At 46.5% G+C, this 17,027-nt stretch overlaps 1 protein-coding gene across 7 annotated transcripts in view; it reads right to left on the reverse strand.

Annotated features, from left to right (window-relative positions):
• The window catches only part of scube1 (signal peptide, CUB domain, EGF-like 1), a gene marked incomplete at its 5' end in the record, with an annotated part of 48,533 nt that extends 31,613 nt beyond the window's left edge, over positions 1-16,920 (reverse strand). For 2 of the 7 annotated variants that reach the window (XM_055905121.1, XM_055905120.1), the window contains 4 exon segments: positions 2,567-2,683; positions 9,375-9,464; positions 14,184-14,237; positions 16,804-16,920. In XM_055905121.1, the coding sequence (XP_055761096.1) occupies positions 2,567-2,683; positions 9,375-9,464; positions 14,184-14,237; positions 16,804-16,920 (378 nt within the window). 7 annotated transcript variants of the gene reach the window in all.
• Positions 16,921-17,027: the final 107 nt, after the last annotated feature.

A 17,027-nucleotide genomic window follows, 5' to 3' on the forward strand; every position in this document is an offset into this window, starting at 1 on the left:
GCTAGCTTAGCCAAGACCCTGTCAGCCCTTTTAACCTGTCACAGATCAGGAGATGTGTGTGTGCTGTTACAAAGGTTACAAGACGCTTTGGTCCAGGCAGGGGGTAGCATGGCGACAAGGTGGGACAGGTGGTCTGAATAAAATCTCTTTAATGATCAATAAAACCCCTGGCTGACTGACTAGGTGCAGTGGGAGATGATCTGTCCCGGACGGGGACAGACAGAAGTAATGCTGGCTGGGTGGAGACTGGAGAGGAGTTCAGAGTTTATAGTTTCCCTTCCTGATATGTTTGAGTGTGTGCTTTTGTGTGTAGTCAGTGTGGATGTGTACTCAGAGTGGATGTGTGTATTGATTGCTGACGAGTGTATGGTCAACTTGTGCGTGCATGCACATGTGTGTATATGCACCGTGCCTGCATGTGCATGTCTATCATGCAAGTAGGTGTGTGTGTGTTTGCAGTCAGTGGCAGATGGCTCTCTCCATGTTTTCCTGCTCCATCCCTCCACCCTCTACCACTTCATGCCCAGCTGATGGATGGTGATGGGTGATGGATGTGGTGCTGTCTCTCAGCTCCAGCTCAGATCAGGTCAATCACTGGTGGATTTATGGAGCCCAGGGGCCAAACTCAGCCAAATTATCTGGGCGGTGCACAGCTGGACTGCAGCCCTATCCATCTTCTCCACTCAACTCGCCCCCGGAAAACACAGGAGAGGCTAACTTTTCATTTTCCTGCACCATAAAGGCTTGGTTGTCCTGTTAAGCACACAAATCAAAGGCAGACGGGAGACAGACGGGAGTGGAAGTTGTTCACACAAGCTGCTGGGGTTTGAACTTGACATCGGAGCGCCAGAGAGACTAGATGTTTTCTCACATCCAACGCAGGGCTGGACCCTTCCAGTCACAGCTCACCTTGTTTGCAGACAATGGTGTTGCCATAGAGGATTCTACGATATATCATTATCAACTGGTTTCACTCGCCATTATAATGCCTCTGATATAATATGTCCAAACAAAACTGTCCCCATGCTCTGCCTCACTTCAACTAAAGAGCTGACATGACAACTGAGAATGAACGATATGCCTATTCTCTATGCTGGATGGTGGTAGGTAGTAATGCTCTCTGTAACCACCCTCTGTTGTGTCTCCCCACTATACAGCTGGGTGGCGCTGTGTGGGTCTGTGTGTGGGTACTATATGTGTGTGAGAGACAAAGAGAGAGACAGTGCAGCGTGGGCCTCACTGTTCAAACAGCTCAAAGTTTGCCGTCGCGTCGTCTGCCTACCAGCCAGACAGCCCCGGGTCCAGTATTTCACACTTACATGCCACATTCTCAAACTTCTTGACACGAAATACACACACACACACACACACACACACACACACACACACACACACACACACACACACACACACACACACACACACACACACACACACACACACACACACACACACACACACACACACACACACACACACACACACACACACACACACACACGAAGAGTCGCCGCCATGTAACCTACAAGTCATTGCTATGGCGACTCCTACAGCAGTTCCCCTCCTCAAACATGTCTTGTCACATGTTGGCAGAATAGGTTGAGCAGCGATGTAACAGCACTCCCCACATCCTCAGTGTAGCTCTTCTTCAACTATTCTGATGTGAACCAACTCATCTCAACAGCCCGAGGAAAACTCTCAGCCCTTTTGTTTTCTCTTCCCCAGTCTCTACTTTCCGATCAGTGCAGATGAAGGAAAGGAGATTAGGAGACGAGGAGAGAAAGTAGCCACGATACGCTTGAGATGCACCCAAGTGTGTCTCATGCAAGCCAGACCGCAGTGTCGCTGTTCCTCAGACACATCAACGATCCCTGAAACCAACAACACAGCTCCACATGAACCACTGTATTTTCCCTTCAGGTGACCCTGGGGTCAGAACCATCAACGGTCCTGTTTGTTTAGGGACAAGCCTCAATCAACTATCTGCTAGAAAAAAAGTCAATTTCACTGTGTCTGTGTGGCAGCCCGGTAGGGCCTGGGTCGCCGTCTTTGACATCACAGGCGGAATTTGGGAAGTGGAAACGTTTGGCGGCAACATCAACAACAACAACAGCAGCCCTGCCAGTGACCGCGCCGGAGACCGGAGTCTCTCTCTCCTCCATGCGAGGAGGGGAAGTGAACTTCGTGCCGCAGGGTTGGTTGGTCTTGGCCCAAGATCACTCAGATACCACTCATACCAGCCACAGATACCAGACCCCTGGAACACCTCCGCATAGGATCCTCTCAACTCAGTACCGTTCAATACCACATAACTTGCCCATATAGCGTTACATTTGCCAAATACGGTTGAGTGCTGATACGGAATGTGCCTCCATTGTTAACAGCACTAGCAGTGTGTTCTTAAGATGAAACGAGCACACTAAAGGGTGGGGTGCTATCAAGGCATGCGTAAAAGCCGCTCGTCACATGGAGAGAGGGAGGGGGAAGTAAAGAAGATAGAGGAGAGCAGTAGGGGACAGTAGGGGACAGTAGGGCCACACGGACACACACACACCTATACACTGACCTTTGCAGGTCTTGCCGTCTGGCTGCAGGGTGAATCCCACGGGGCAGCTGCAGCGTACCCCTGTAGCCGTGTCCTTGCACGTCCGGTCACAGCCGCCATTGTTCACCGCACAGGTTTCTGGGTAAAACAAAAATATACAGTGGGAGAAAAGAGAGGCGGGGCGGGGGCAGGGGAGGGGTGTTAACCTACTGACTGGCACGCATATCTAAAGAGCAGAACGGAGGCTAAAGAGAGAAACAGTAGACAGTGAAGATATGACGGGTGGGTTGAGAAGAGGCTACATACAATGGAGAAATACACAACAGGGTGATGTCATGTATTCAGGGCATATTGCTTTTTCATCATACCCATTCAGACTTCATTTCCACAATACTAAGCACGTGTCAAGACATTATAGTTATCCATCAGACCAGTGACAGGTTATGAGACGGTACACAGTTGGAGTTTCATAGACGGTTCATAAACATGTCATAGACCAACTTTAAACTCATACTCAGGATTCTCTGTTGAACATAACTGATTGGAACACCTAGTAGACCAATTTAGAGAAAGACAGATTTCTACAAAACATAAATAAGAGATTAATGGGCAACATGAGTTGATAAGGAGAGGAACTCAGTAGCCTAGTTAAGACAGGAAAGCCCTGTTTCCAAAAATGACAAGAAAACATTTAGTCAAAAACGATACTGAAGGTTAAGTAGAGAAAACATGAGAATCTAAAATATAGTTAGTGGCGGGATCGAGTAGTAGTACCTAGGACCGAATGTGTATATTTTGACTCCAGGAAAAATGTTCTTGTATGTGGCCAAGATAAGGTTTGCTCTGACTTGTGAATATTGCCTGAGCTAATCCCAAAACAAACAGCACCTAATGGCATCTCCACTTCACCTGCGAAGCCCAATGTTGCTTTAGGAAAGCTGAGCTCACTAATCCCCAATGGGTGTCAGATACTGCTGAGGACGGTGAAACTGTACACTGTTATTAGAACGGGGCTCAATAATAGGCTACTATATTTAATAAAGAACAGTTTCAGATTAACTACTTGGGTCTGGCAGGCTTCTGATATGTCCTGGAAAAAACTCAGTTGAATGTGCTTAGTTAAAGGGATCATTTATCTACTTCCCCAAACTCATTGATACCATTTTTATGTCTCTGCGTCCTGTATGAAGGAAGTTAAGAAGTAGTTTCGAGAGAAAGGCTAACTAGCTTAGCACAAAGACTGGAAGTCTTTGGGTACAGCTAGTGATAATGCTAGTTAGCATTGGCTCGCAAAACTACCTCTAACTTCCTTCATACTGGACACAAAGGCATAAAAATGGTATCCAGGAGTTCAGCCAAAATCCCAAACTATCCCTTTAAAGGTGACAGAAGACGCTGAAATGGCTCTGGCTCTTTGGACATGGACATGTATGCAAATGAGAGATGGTGCACTTGTCTCTCTGGCACCTATTCCCAGCTCATTAAATGCAAAGAGGTTCTGCGCTTGCTTTAAGGGAGGAGGGAAGAGGATAAACCCTTTCAGACTGGCTAGCTACCATGCCCGGCTCTAGAGGTCACAGCATTAGCAAAATACTGTCAATGAGTGCAGTGTCACGGACTGACGGCATCTCATCAACGGGCTGATCCAACATGGCTGTCTATTTGCAGCAAAAGCAAACTGCCGGTTGGGTGCTGTGAGAGCCAGCATGATGGCCAGATTCTACCACCACAGGGAAGCTGTCAGTGGCAAAATGGCTCTACTTCAATGAGGCTGCCGGTGTGTTTCATAGAACTGCAGATAACTTTTTGGGATACTGAACCTAATTCCCAGAAAAGGAAAACACAGAGGGAATAGGGGAAGGAGAGATACTCTATCTTCCTGGTACACTACATGACCAAAAGTATGTGGACACCTGGTTGTCGAACATCTCATTCCAAAATCATGGGCATTAATATGGAGTTGGTCCCCCCTTTGCTGCTATAACAGCCTCCATTCTTCTGGGAAGGCTTTGCACTAGATGTTGGAACATTGCTGCGGGGACTTGCTTCCACAGCCATAAGAGCATTAGTGAGGTTGGGCACTGATGTTGGGTGATTAGGCCTGGCTCGCAGTCAGCGTTCTAATTCATCTCAAAGATGTTCCATTTCTGTATGGACTTCGCTTTGTGCACGGGGGCATTGTCATGCTGAAACAGGAAAGGGCCTTCCTCAAACTGTTGCCACAAAGTTGGAAGCACAGAATCGTCTAGAATGTCATTGTATGCTGAAGCGTTAAGATTTCCATTCACTGGAACTAAGAGGCCCGAACCACGGAAAACAGCCCCAGCCCATTATTACTCCTCCACCAAACTTTACAGTTGCCACTATGCATTGTGGCAGGTAGCGTTCTCCTGGCATCCGCCAAACCCAGATTTGACCGTCGGACTGCCAGATGGTGAAGCTTGATTCATCACTCCAGAGAACGCGTTTCCAATGCTCCACAGTCCAATGGCAGCTAACTTTACACCACTTCAGCCGACGCTTGGCATTGCATATGGTAATCTTAGGCTTGTGTACAGCTGCTCGGCCATGGAAACCCATTTCATGAAGCTCCTGACGAACAGTTCTTGTGCTGATGTTACTTCCAGAAGCAGTCTGGAACTCGGTAGTGAGTGTTGCAACCGAGGACAGACTAATTGTACACGCTACTCAATGGTCCTGTTCTGTGAGCTTGTGTGGCCTACAACTTTGAGGCTGAGCCGTTGTTGCTCCAAGATGTTTCCACTTCACAATAACAGCACTTGCAGTTGACCGGGGCAGAAATGTGACGAACTGACTTGTTGGAAAGATGTCATTCTAAAACGGTGCCACAGTAAGGCCATTCTACTGCCAATTTTTGTCCATGGAGATTACATGGCTGTGTGCTTGATTATATACACCTGTCAGCAATGGGTGTGGTTGAAATAACCGAATCCACTAATTTGAAGGGGTGTCCACATACTTTTGTATATATAGTGTAGCTTGTCTGATGGGTGCTGTAGGGTATGGCAGTGGACCCCTGCCAACGTCCCACTCAGGTGTGTGTGTGTGTGTGTGTGTGTGCATGGGGCTGTTAATGGGTCAGACTGATTTATACTACTGAAGGCAATGGGCCCTATAATTAGCTTAGCGTGAGTCCTGCTCAGAGCCCCTCTCCTGCTCTGATGAGCCAGGCCCGCCCATCCCCATCCCCAGGGCAAGAGGCTGCACACAGGAACACAGACCCGCCGTCCGCCCAAACACACTCTGATTGATGTACTGAACATGCAAAGCCTACCCCCGAACAGCCCCTCTGAACCTCCTCCCCTCTTCCTCCCCTCTCCCACCCCTGAATGTTTCTGTCTCATGCACACTGTATCGCAACTGCGCTACAAAGGCTAACACTCTTCTATTCACAGCCATCCTTTCCACTTCCCTGTGTCTCAATTTCAACATGCTGAAGCTGAGGAAGATGGACAGGGTAACACCTATTTTTTGTAAAGGGGAGTGGTGGTTTGGGGGAGTTTCCATTGGAGACATTCTGGGGGAGACTGACGGTTGGAGGGACCCGTTCAAGGGAACCAGCTCTCATCTCCGTGGTGACAGATGAAGATTACTCGTCTGTCTTGTTTGTGTGAGCAGCGGCAGCAGGGCCAGTGGTGTGTTGGCTGAGAGCCAGTACAAATCAACAGAGACACCCCTGACTTGCCCACCAAATACCCCCATCATCACACCCCTCCATCTCACTGTCTCTCTCTCTCTCCTCTCATCCATCTCTAAGATACCTGCCATGCTCACACATGCTCTGGGCAGACTTGACTGACCTGCTCTGCTGACGTCAGGAGCGGAGAGATAGAGAGTGGGGGCACACACGCACAAACGTACCTCATACTCCTCACACACACAGACATGCTGACCAGTCAAATCTCCATGCAGTCCCCCCTCTCTCTCTCTTTCTGTCCCTCTCTCTCTCTCCCCTCTCTCTCGCTCTCTCTCTGTCCCTCTCTCTCTCTCCCCTCTCTCTCGCTCTCTCTCCTAGTAAGACACATGTTCTATTGATTAAGAGGGAGTCATGAGAAAAGAGGAGTGGTTGTGCTTTATTAAGCATCATGCCAAGTCCCATCAACCCTCCCCACGCATACTGACTGTAGGGGCACGATCGTCTTTCAGCAGGGCCTAGCTAACAGGATCCCCCTTCACTGTGTCATGGGCACCTAATCCAGCTGTCAGCGCTGCCCCGGTCCTGAAATCACACTATCCATACACACACACACATGCCCAGCTCAGCCCATCTGTCCTAGGTGAGTGGTTTATTTGGACTCCTCATCAGCCGAGGTCTGTGTAGCTATAGCACTACACTCTCTCTCTCTCTCTCTCTCTCTCACACCCAGCCTCATCACATGTCCAGCACACGCTGGATTAATCCTAAATGAGTAGAACTTTGAAAAAACCTGGCTTTTTCTGTGCTAGAACTTTCACATTCTTCACTCTTTCCTCTTTCCTCTCGCTCTCTCTATCAGGCTTTTCTCCATCTATTTTTCATTATAGCCCAGGTTCCAGTTGAATCTATCTTGATCAATCTGGGCTCCAGTGCTATGGGACAAAGCCTATGGCAGTGTCTGCAGAGAAAATAGCAGCAGCAGACGCACAGAGAGAGTCAGGAAAGCTGTGTGTCAAAGCAGGCAGACGAATGAATGTCAAATCTAACAGACGTTCAGGGCTGTTCGAAAGACTTCCATAGTCTCCATGGCAATCAGACTAATCAGACCTGTAAAGTATAAAAGGAAACTGCAAATAAAAAAGTTGGGATTAAAAACATCTCAATAACACAGGTCATATAAATGAGAGATGGGGGTTATAGAAAACATGGAGGATACAGTGTTGGAATGAAGGGGAGGAGCATCAACAGTGACATCATCAGGTATGAAAACAACAGGACTGACTCAGGCAGGGGAAAAATTCCTCAACTGATGAAAGATGGAAAAGTTAACATTTAGAGGAAATAGGTGGAGTTTTGTCCCCCCCCATTTACAGGCCAAAGTCGTCACCTGTTGAAGTAAGATCTGCCTCTGTATGGGAGAAACCTGCAGGCACCAATCCATAACAGTAACAGTATATACAAGCTCAGGATGTCTGAATGACTGACTGACTTAGGTCTCCATGCTGGTAAACAACGTACATTGTACTGGATCCATTTCTGTCTTTGAAAAGAAAAGAATATAAAATAAAGGAAACTGATCCATAAGAAACCAAGATGGAAATGCTGCCTCGAGGCTCCCAGGTTTAAGGAAGTGCAGTTTTAGTTAGATATTAGTGGGGGTTCACCCATTTAGTCTGGTTTAGTGGTTAGTCCAGATTAGTTGAGATATTTCCATTAAAAGGAGAAATATTGCAACCACACTTTAACAGTCAGGTAGAACTTCACAGGGGGTTCGAGGTCTGAAAGAGGGAAAAGAAAGGGTCACAGGTGACAGACTGTGTACAGAATGGTGTTATCTAGGAGTTGATTGGCATACGTTGTCTGAGAACCATGCCGTTTGTCCCTTCCCAACAACCCTGTGGAGTGATTTTGGTTCAACAGTCAGTCACGACTGTTGAAGGGATGCATCTTCCTCCACTGAGTCGGGAAAGGGTTAACTATTCACGCTTTTATTCAGTTGTGCATTCATTTAATTTGTTTTATACTAATTGACTGAGTCATCCATTGATGAACCTACAGTGTAGATACAGTATCTGGAGCCTGTCTCTCATCGACGGTGTCCGGGGCTTGTATGAAAGCTCTTTATGCCACGATAAGGCTGTTTGAGTGATCTGCTCACTTGAAATGCAAGTCCTGTAGGCCAAACAAGTGCATACTTGAGGAGTAGGGTGGCAGTCTGAAACGGGAAGATGGTGATGGGCATATGGCCATAATGACTTGTTAAGGGCCCTCTGAAAGACATCCCTGGAGTAGTACGCTTCCAGATATGTTGGTACCTCAAGGGTCAGGCCAGGACACGTAACTGGCCAAGGGGAATGCGATGGACATGATGCTATAGGATGGATGGGAAGTTAAAGGCCACCAATATTAAAGACTTAGGTGTCTATTCAATCACAACCGCTGTCTGGAAGTAGGCAAGGCAAGCATTGCAGTAGAGTTTATTGAATAAATGAATCCAAATGTACATTCTCACAACATAAGATTGATGATTTGCCTTCACCCGGGGACTTCCAGACGGTGGATTTGATTGAATGAAGCGCGATGTCATCCAAAGAGACTCTGCTGATAGAGACCCTTCAAAGACACGACCTGAGATGTTCTCCATGACAACGCCAAAGATATAATGGGATGGAACGGCTCCTCGTGTACTGTTCACTCCAAGCCATGAGTATCATCATGGGGAGGGGGAAGGAAGGACGGAGGGTGTTTCAAATATTACAGGAACATTTTGGCCTTAATAGTGAACATGAAACCGTGTCAAAATGGTCCAGAGTTATTCAAGACCATATTCGTTGACCATAAACTTTCCTTTATGTCTAAAGACTCTGCAGTACCTGAGGAGGGGTGCCTGACCACCAGTCTAATCTTTGGAGGGACGCGTAGCTGCCTACAGGAGTAACTGTTAGTTACTGTGGGAAATCTAGAGAACATGTATCTTCTGCCGAGACGGGCGATGGGGAGAGGTGGGAGCAGGGTTGGAGAAGTTTACCAACAGGCTGGGACCTTGAGGGTGGACATAGAGGGTACCAAGGACTCATACAAATAAAAATGTATTTAAGAGAGAGAGAGAGAGAAGGGAGATACAAGCACAAGCGCCATGGCAACACATAGAAAGAGGAAGAAAAGAGTTACCCATAAGAAGCCGCCGTTTCACCCGCTTGTCCACATCAGCTATTGACGTGGCATTGAACTCAGAGCTCTCAATTGCAGCCTCATCTCTCTCTAAAACACAGGTGACAAGGGGACAAACAGTGAGCAGTAAGGTTAATTAGAAGCCCAATGTCCACCGCCCGCTGCCGCCCGAGACGTCAAGTCAGCCCCTCTTGGCGTACGAGCAAAACCAAAGCCAAGAAGCAAGAAGCCATGGAAAAGCGCCAAAATCCCTGTTAGAGTGTTAATCCCAAAAACAAATCCAAAAGTCCCAGATAGCAAAAAAAAAACGAAATAAATTTAAACGAGGGTAAGGGTGGGGGTAGGGGACAAAAATAGAAGTTCAAATAAAAATATAATTTAGGGGGGTGTGGGAGTTGGTTGACGTTGATGTTGTAGCCGTTGCTGTTTCTGTCTTCCATATCAAACGGCCACACACACACTCAGCAATGATTCCCTCACATCCGAAAAGGAGGAAGGGGGGAGGAGGAAGGGAAGGAGGAGTAGAAGAAAGGATGAGCAAACATGTCCAAGACAAGCTGCATGAGTGTGGGTAAGAAGCAAGGGGGTGAGGATGACAACAGAAGAAGGGGAGAGAGTGACGCCAACGGGTAAGAGGCTATGCTAGCCACCAGATCAGACAGACACTACAGAGGGAGGGAGCGACTACAAGGACTTCAGAATGACAAAATGAAAGAAAGGGATGAGAGGGGGAAAAAGGGAAGAAGAAGAGAGAGGAAATCCCGTCCCATCGTGGGCCACAATGGGAGAAGTAAATGGGAGGAGGAACACCCATCAATAAATGGGGTTGGGGACTAGTGGAGGGGGGGGGAGCGATGGAGAGGGCATGCATAGAGGAGAGGAGAAGGAGGTAGTCTGGGGGCAGCGCTGGTTGCCTGTTTGTCTATGGAACACATCACAACTGGCTTTAACAGTCAACGCTGGAAACCATGTTCCCAAGCCGGGCAGGGGGCGGATGGAGGGAGGGGTGGGAAGGGAGAGGGGAAAGGTCGGGGGTTACGGTTAAGATGAACATGCAGATATGCAGCTGAGCAAACGCTGTGTTGCAGATATGCAGCTGAGAAAACGCTGTGTTGCAGATATGCATAAGCAAACGCTGTGTTAGAATGGATGGGCTGGGGTGGTGAGGAACGCTACTGGGCCTTGGGAAGAGAGGGAGTCTTTCACTGGGACGTCAGAGTCATTAGGCTCTGAATGAGCATCTCTCTCTGAAGAACTGAATGGGGGGGCGGGCCAGGGCACTGCCACTCAGTACAATGGAACTTGGACTGTCTTTGATGTACAAAGTCCTATGGAGGGGGATTTTGGGTGGGGGGGGGTAACTAAAGCCCCCCCTGGTCACCCCTGGCTTGGCCCGTTACTGGTCTTTCTCAGGCGGTTAGTTTGGGAAGGTTTGGTAGACAAAGTGAAGGACTCTCTGAAGCAGTGTTCACAAATGAATGGAGGCTTTCTGGCTCTCAACTAACGGTTAGGTGTGTGTGTGCATGTGTGTGTATATGTATGTGTGCATGTATGTGCGTGTGTGTTTATGCCTGTGTGTGTGTGTGTATATGGGTGACTGGGCAATTATGTGCTGGTGTATGGGTGTGAGTGCTTGTGAGTGTGTGCATGCTTGAGTGCGAGGGTGCGTGCACGTGTGTATGAGCGTGTGAAAGTGTGTGTGTGTGTGGTTGTGTAAGAAAGGGTGAGGAGGAGGAGGGAGGACTCCAGGACTCTCCTAAGGGGCTAAGGAATCAACAGTTCTAAGGTCCGTTTAGAGGAGGCCTTCTGAGGGGGGATGTTTAGAGTGAGAGCAGAACTTACACAGGAAATAATCACTGAAGGGAGGGAGGAATGAATCCATAGCAGTACACTACAGCTAAGAGGAGAACAGCAACGGTAACCAGTAACGATGCACTGTAAGAAAACAGCAGGACAAGTGTTGGTTGCTATTAATGTAACCGCAATTCAAGGAGGGGGAAAATGAAAGAAAATAAAAATCTGAATTAAAAACAAAAAGGAAAATCAAAGGGAAAATGCAGAACAGTAGGATCTCCCATGCAGCCGGACAGACAGAAACACAGACGGGCAGAAGGGTTGCGTAGATTAGTGACAGAGGTATGGTGAGGACAGACGGACGGGCTGACGGACGGGCTGACAGACACGGAGAGCGTGTCAGATTGAGAATGCATGCGGCTGGCTGGGATGAGGGCATGACGGAGGTGTTATTGAGAAACAGGCAGGGTTACTGGTCCGTCTCTACAGGTGGATGAGGGAGGAGGTGCTGATGGGTGGGGGTGGGTGACGTGGGATTTGGGGGTTTCCACAGTAACAGGATTTTGTTTGCTGGTTGAGGCCGTTGTACTGTTAGGGGGAGGGGGGCATATTGCAGGTTGAAGGAGGGGGGGTTGTTTGGAGTGATGTTTGTTTTTGGTTTGGGTGGGTAGCTCTATGTAACGTTAGATCAGGCTGCAACTGAGATGTTCACTCTAATTCTGTATCATTGTTTTATTAGTTCCCCCCCAGTCTTTAATTCAATTCCCTTTAATAATCTTAATTCCTTTGAGGTAAGGATTTAATCTTTTTTGAATTGAATTTGAACATGGATGCTCAGACAAGACAGGCAATCAGTAACTATCACCAGAAAGCAGGAGGAGGTAGGTAGGGAGGAAGAGGAGGAGGAAGAGGAGGAGCACCAGAGACAGCACTACACAAAGGTGGGTCAAAGGTGGGCCCTGTGACAGAGCAGTTGGGACACTCAGACCACAGAGGAGCCTTTCCTCTCGTCAGCGAGAAAAAGACACGGGACAGAGGGAGGAGGAGCACAGGGTTTCTCTCTTTCTTTCATTCTTTCAGAGGTCTTCCTCTTCTTTCGTGGATGTCGTTGGTCCTCGCATGGCTGGAAAGGAGAAGGTTATGGGCACAAAATGAAGGCAGTTCTGTGAGATTCTGTGAGAACCCAGCATTGACGATACTGTATAGTAGAGATCTGTTTGTGGGGAGAGAGAGGGGGCTACTCCAGTGTTCTAGCACAGCAGGAATGACAACACGCAGAAAAAAGGTTTATTTGTGACATGACAGAAGACCTGTGTGTGTGTGTGTGTGTGTGTGTGTGTGTGTGTGTGTGTGTGTGTGTGTGTGTGTGTGTGTGTGTGTGTGTGTGTGTGTGTGTGTGTGTGTGTGTGTGTGTGTGTGTGTGTTTTTAAATTCCAGTTAGAACAAGGTATTGCAGGGATCATCAACTCAATTCTGCCGCAGCCAATTTTTTCTTGAGTGGATGTTCGTGATGCCGGAACATAATTACAAATAATTTGTAGGCCGCAAATTGACCGCAAGAAGCCCAAACAGATATAATATTTGACTAAAACAATAATTTCAAACTTTGTTTACATTTGTATGGAATCACGTCTATTATGCGTGGGAATACATGGGAACAGATTTGCAAAATATATATTTTACAGTATTATGTCCAACAATGAAATGAAATAAATAATAATAATATTTTTTTGTTTTTTTTGCTCAGAAAACTTTTAGGGCCAAATAAAGGGCCAAATAAAACCACTCGTGGGACAAATTTGGCCCACGGGCCTCCAATTGGGGAAACCTGAGGTATTGTGTTCAGTGTCTTGCTTAATCTCAGATGCATCTGATTTTAGTCAACTCCAGAAATGGTTTAACTCCTTCTGGGGGCATATGTACAGACTTTGACTAACTGGCATAATGTAACACAAGAAAAAGAGTTTGTGTATCTGCCAATCTGCTTTAGCAACTCGGTGGGATAAACCTTGTTTAGGAGCTATGGAGAAACAAGGGAGTCTGTAAATCACTGTCTCGTTACGGACAGACAGACAGACACTGCCAGGCTCCCTTCGGAACACTCCGGGAACGTTCAGGAACGTCTCTGTGCACCCAAAAAACACTGGAGCATTTTTTTTTAAAGCAGAAAAAATACGATTTGGTACGCCCAAGCTTCCAAGCTTCCGAGCCAAATGTGGGACTGGGGTCCGTTGGAAGGAAGGCAAAGAAGAAAAAAAATATGAAAAACTCTTTCACTTACCTGGAACCTATCATTTATCTTCTGCAAATTCCCCCAGAAAGAAAATCATGAACATTTCCTCTCTGTTAGGCTTCGGAGCCACCATAGCCACGGGATACGGCCACATTGACAGCCGGGCGTAAAAGTTAGCCATTTGGCAAACAGTGGCATGCAGGCCTGGCGTCTCTCAGGCCTAGCGATGGGCATGCGTTACACTGACTTGGCTAGTTTTCCAGCGTAATGAAGATGATGAATGTGTTTTTCAACTTCTGAGACTTCTCAACTATTAATTTTCCAGTTTCCACCACAGCCCTACCTAGCGATCAAACCCCCAATCCCCCCCCCCCCCCCCCCTATTCCTCCTTTCACTACCTGAGACATTAACACACTACTACTACACTGACTACTCTGTCGGCAGTCAAAGTGCTTGTTTGTCTGGGAGTGTGCATACAGGTACAGGTGTAATTGTGTGATTGAAAGAGAAAGACAGAGAGAGAGAGAGAAAGACAGAGAGAGAGAGAGAGAGAGAGAGAGAGAGAAACAGACAGCCAGAGGGAGCGACACATAAAGGAAAGAGACACTGATCATACAACTCTCTTCTATCACATGGCAAATCAGCTATTTTCAACATGCACTGGAAGGTGTTTTTTAGTACACATTTAGATGGGGAGAATTCTTTACTCCCTCTTCTCCCCATGCCACGATCTCCAAAAACATGGTGAGCAGTCTTCAGGCCCCAGACAGGAAATAATCACCATCGTCATCGTGAAACTCCGGGCGACATTTTCGGGGTGCAACAGAGCACAGATCTGTGCAAAAATACTGTAAAGCTCATTATAATCTGGCAGCTGGATTACAGATCGTTCAAGAAAAATGTATCATTGAATCACACTGCCAGATTATAATAAGGTTTACGGTATTTTCACACAGATTTGTGCACTTTTGCACGGCGAAAATGTCGCCCTCCATTTCTATTCAATTACTCACAGTTTCAAGTTACTCACATGACTTTGTGTATATTTTCAAGACAAAAAGAAACATTTGAATGCACTTTAAGGTTGGTTGATTCTCTAGAAAATGTAAATGTGTTACTGCGCTCTCTCTAACGCTCTCTCACTCTTCCTGACCATCTCTCTCTCTCTCTCTCTCTGTCCATCTCTCTCTCTCTCTCTCTCTCTGTCTCTCGCTCTCTCTGAATGTATCAGTGGCTCAATCTCTCCCCCTCTGTCTTTTGTTGTGAGTGTATAAATAAGATGAGGCCGGGGTAGGGAGAGAGGGCTCAGGGGTGAAGTTAACTCATCACAAAGCCCTTCTCACCAGTTTCTCTCATACATTTATAACATCTACTACAAAACAGATGAGAAATAACAGAGCTTTAAGATTAATATGTTCTCTAATGTGCACTGAGTTGCAGTACCAGTCAAAAGTTTGGACACACCTACTCAAGGGTTTTTCTTTATTGTTGCTATTTTCATTTGTAGAATAATAGTGAAGACATCAAAACTATGAAATAACACATATGGAATCATGTAGTAACCAAAAAAGGGTTAAACATATCAAAATATATTTGAGATTCTTCAAAGTAGCCACCCTTTGCCTTGATGACAGCTTTGCACACTCTTAGCATTCTCTCAACCAGCTTCAATATGAATGCTTTTCCAACAGTCTTGAAGGAGTTCCCACATATGCTGAGCACTTTTTGGCTGCTTTTCCTTCACTCTGCGGTCCAACTCCTCCCAAACCATATCAATTTGGTTGAGGTCGGGGGATTGCGGAGGCCACGTCATCTGATGCAGCACTCAATCACTCTCCTTATTGGTGAAATAGCCCTTACACAGGCTGGAGGTGTGTTTTGGGTAATTGTCTTGTTGAAAAGAAAATGATAGCCCCACTAAGCACAAACTAGATGGGATGGCGTATTGCTGCAGAATGCTGTGGTAGCCATGCTGGTTAAGTGTGCCTTGAATTCTAAATAAATCACAGACAGTGTCACCAGCAAAGCACCCCCACACCATCACACCTCCTCCTCCATGCTTCACGGTGGGAACCACACATGCATAGATCATCCGTTCACCTACTCTGCGTCTCACAAAGACACGGCAGTTGAAACCAAAAATCTCACATTTGGACTCATCAGAGCAAAGGACAGATTTCCACCGGTCTAATGTCCATTGCTTGTGTTTCTTGGCCACAGCAAGTATCTTATTTTTATTGGTGTCCTTTAGTAGTGGTTTCTTTGCAGCAATTTGAACATGAAGGCCTGATTCACGCAGTCTCCTCTGAACAGTTGATGTTGAGATGTGTCCGTTACTTGAACTCAGTGAAGCATTTATTTGTGCTGAAATCTGATGTGCAGTTAACTCTAATGAACTTATCCTCAGCAGCAGAGGTAACTCTGGGTCTTCCTTTCCTGTGGTGGTCCTCATGAGAGCCAGTTTCATCATAGCGCTTGATGGTTTTTGCAACTGCACTTGAAGAAACTTTCAAAGTTCTTGACATTTTCTGGATTAACTGACCTGCATGTCTTAAAGTAATGATGGACTGTCGTTTCTCTTTGCTTATTTGAGCTGTTCTTGCCATAATATGGACTTGATCTTTTACCAAATAGGGCTATCTTCTGTATACCCCCCTACCTTGTCAGGACCCAACTGGCTGGCTTAAACGCATTAAGAAGCAAAGAAATTCCACAAAATAACTTTTAACAAGGCACACCTGTTAATTGAAATGCATTCCAGGTGACTACCTCATGAAGCTGGTTGAGAGAATGCCAAGAGTGTGCAAAGCTGTCATCAAGGCAAAGGGTGGCTACTTTGAAGAATCTCAAATATAAAATATTGGTTACTACATGATTCCATATGTGTCATTTCATAGTTTTGATGTCTTCACTATTACTATACAATGTAGAAAATAGTAAAAATAAAGAAAAACCCTGGAGGTGTGTCCAAACTTTTGACTGGTACTGTATATGATTTGAGAGTATTGAGGAAGTTGATTGCTTGAACAAAAGTGTATGATGTGTGTGTCAATTTAGAGTCTACACTGTTTTGTATACAAATTGAGGAGAATGTGTGTGCCTCTCTCTCTCTCTCTCTCTCTCTCTCTCTCTCTCTCTCTCTCTCTCTCTCTCTCTCTCTCTCTCTCTCTCTCTCTCTCTCTCTCTCTCTCTCTGTGTGTGTGTGTGTGTGTGTGTGTGTGTGTGTGTGTGTGTGTGTGTGTGTGTGTGTGTGTGTGTGTGTGTGTGTGTGTGTGTGTGTGTGTGTGTGTGTGTGTGTGCGCGTGTGTTACATAAGTGAGTTTGTGTGCCTGTATGTTTGTGTGTGTGTGTTTGTGGCAGAAACTATTCAAAGAGATGAAGTACAGTCTGTTGTCACTCACCGATGCAGGTCTTGCTGTCTGAGTGCAGGGCGTACTTCTGGTGACAGCCACAAACCGGCCCCACATCCGTATCGTCACACATGTGCTGGCAGCCTCCGTTCCCATAGTTACATGTCACTGGCAACATACAAGGATTGTAAGGGAGCGGTATAGGCCTACACCCTCCCACACACACACATACACACAAACACACACACACACCCTGACTATATACTCAAATACCT

The sequence above is a fragment of the Salvelinus fontinalis genome, chromosome 39, assembly GCF_029448725.1.
Source record: "Salvelinus fontinalis isolate EN_2023a chromosome 39, ASM2944872v1, whole genome shotgun sequence".
Classification (NCBI taxonomy): domain Eukaryota; kingdom Metazoa; phylum Chordata; class Actinopteri; order Salmoniformes; family Salmonidae; genus Salvelinus; species Salvelinus fontinalis.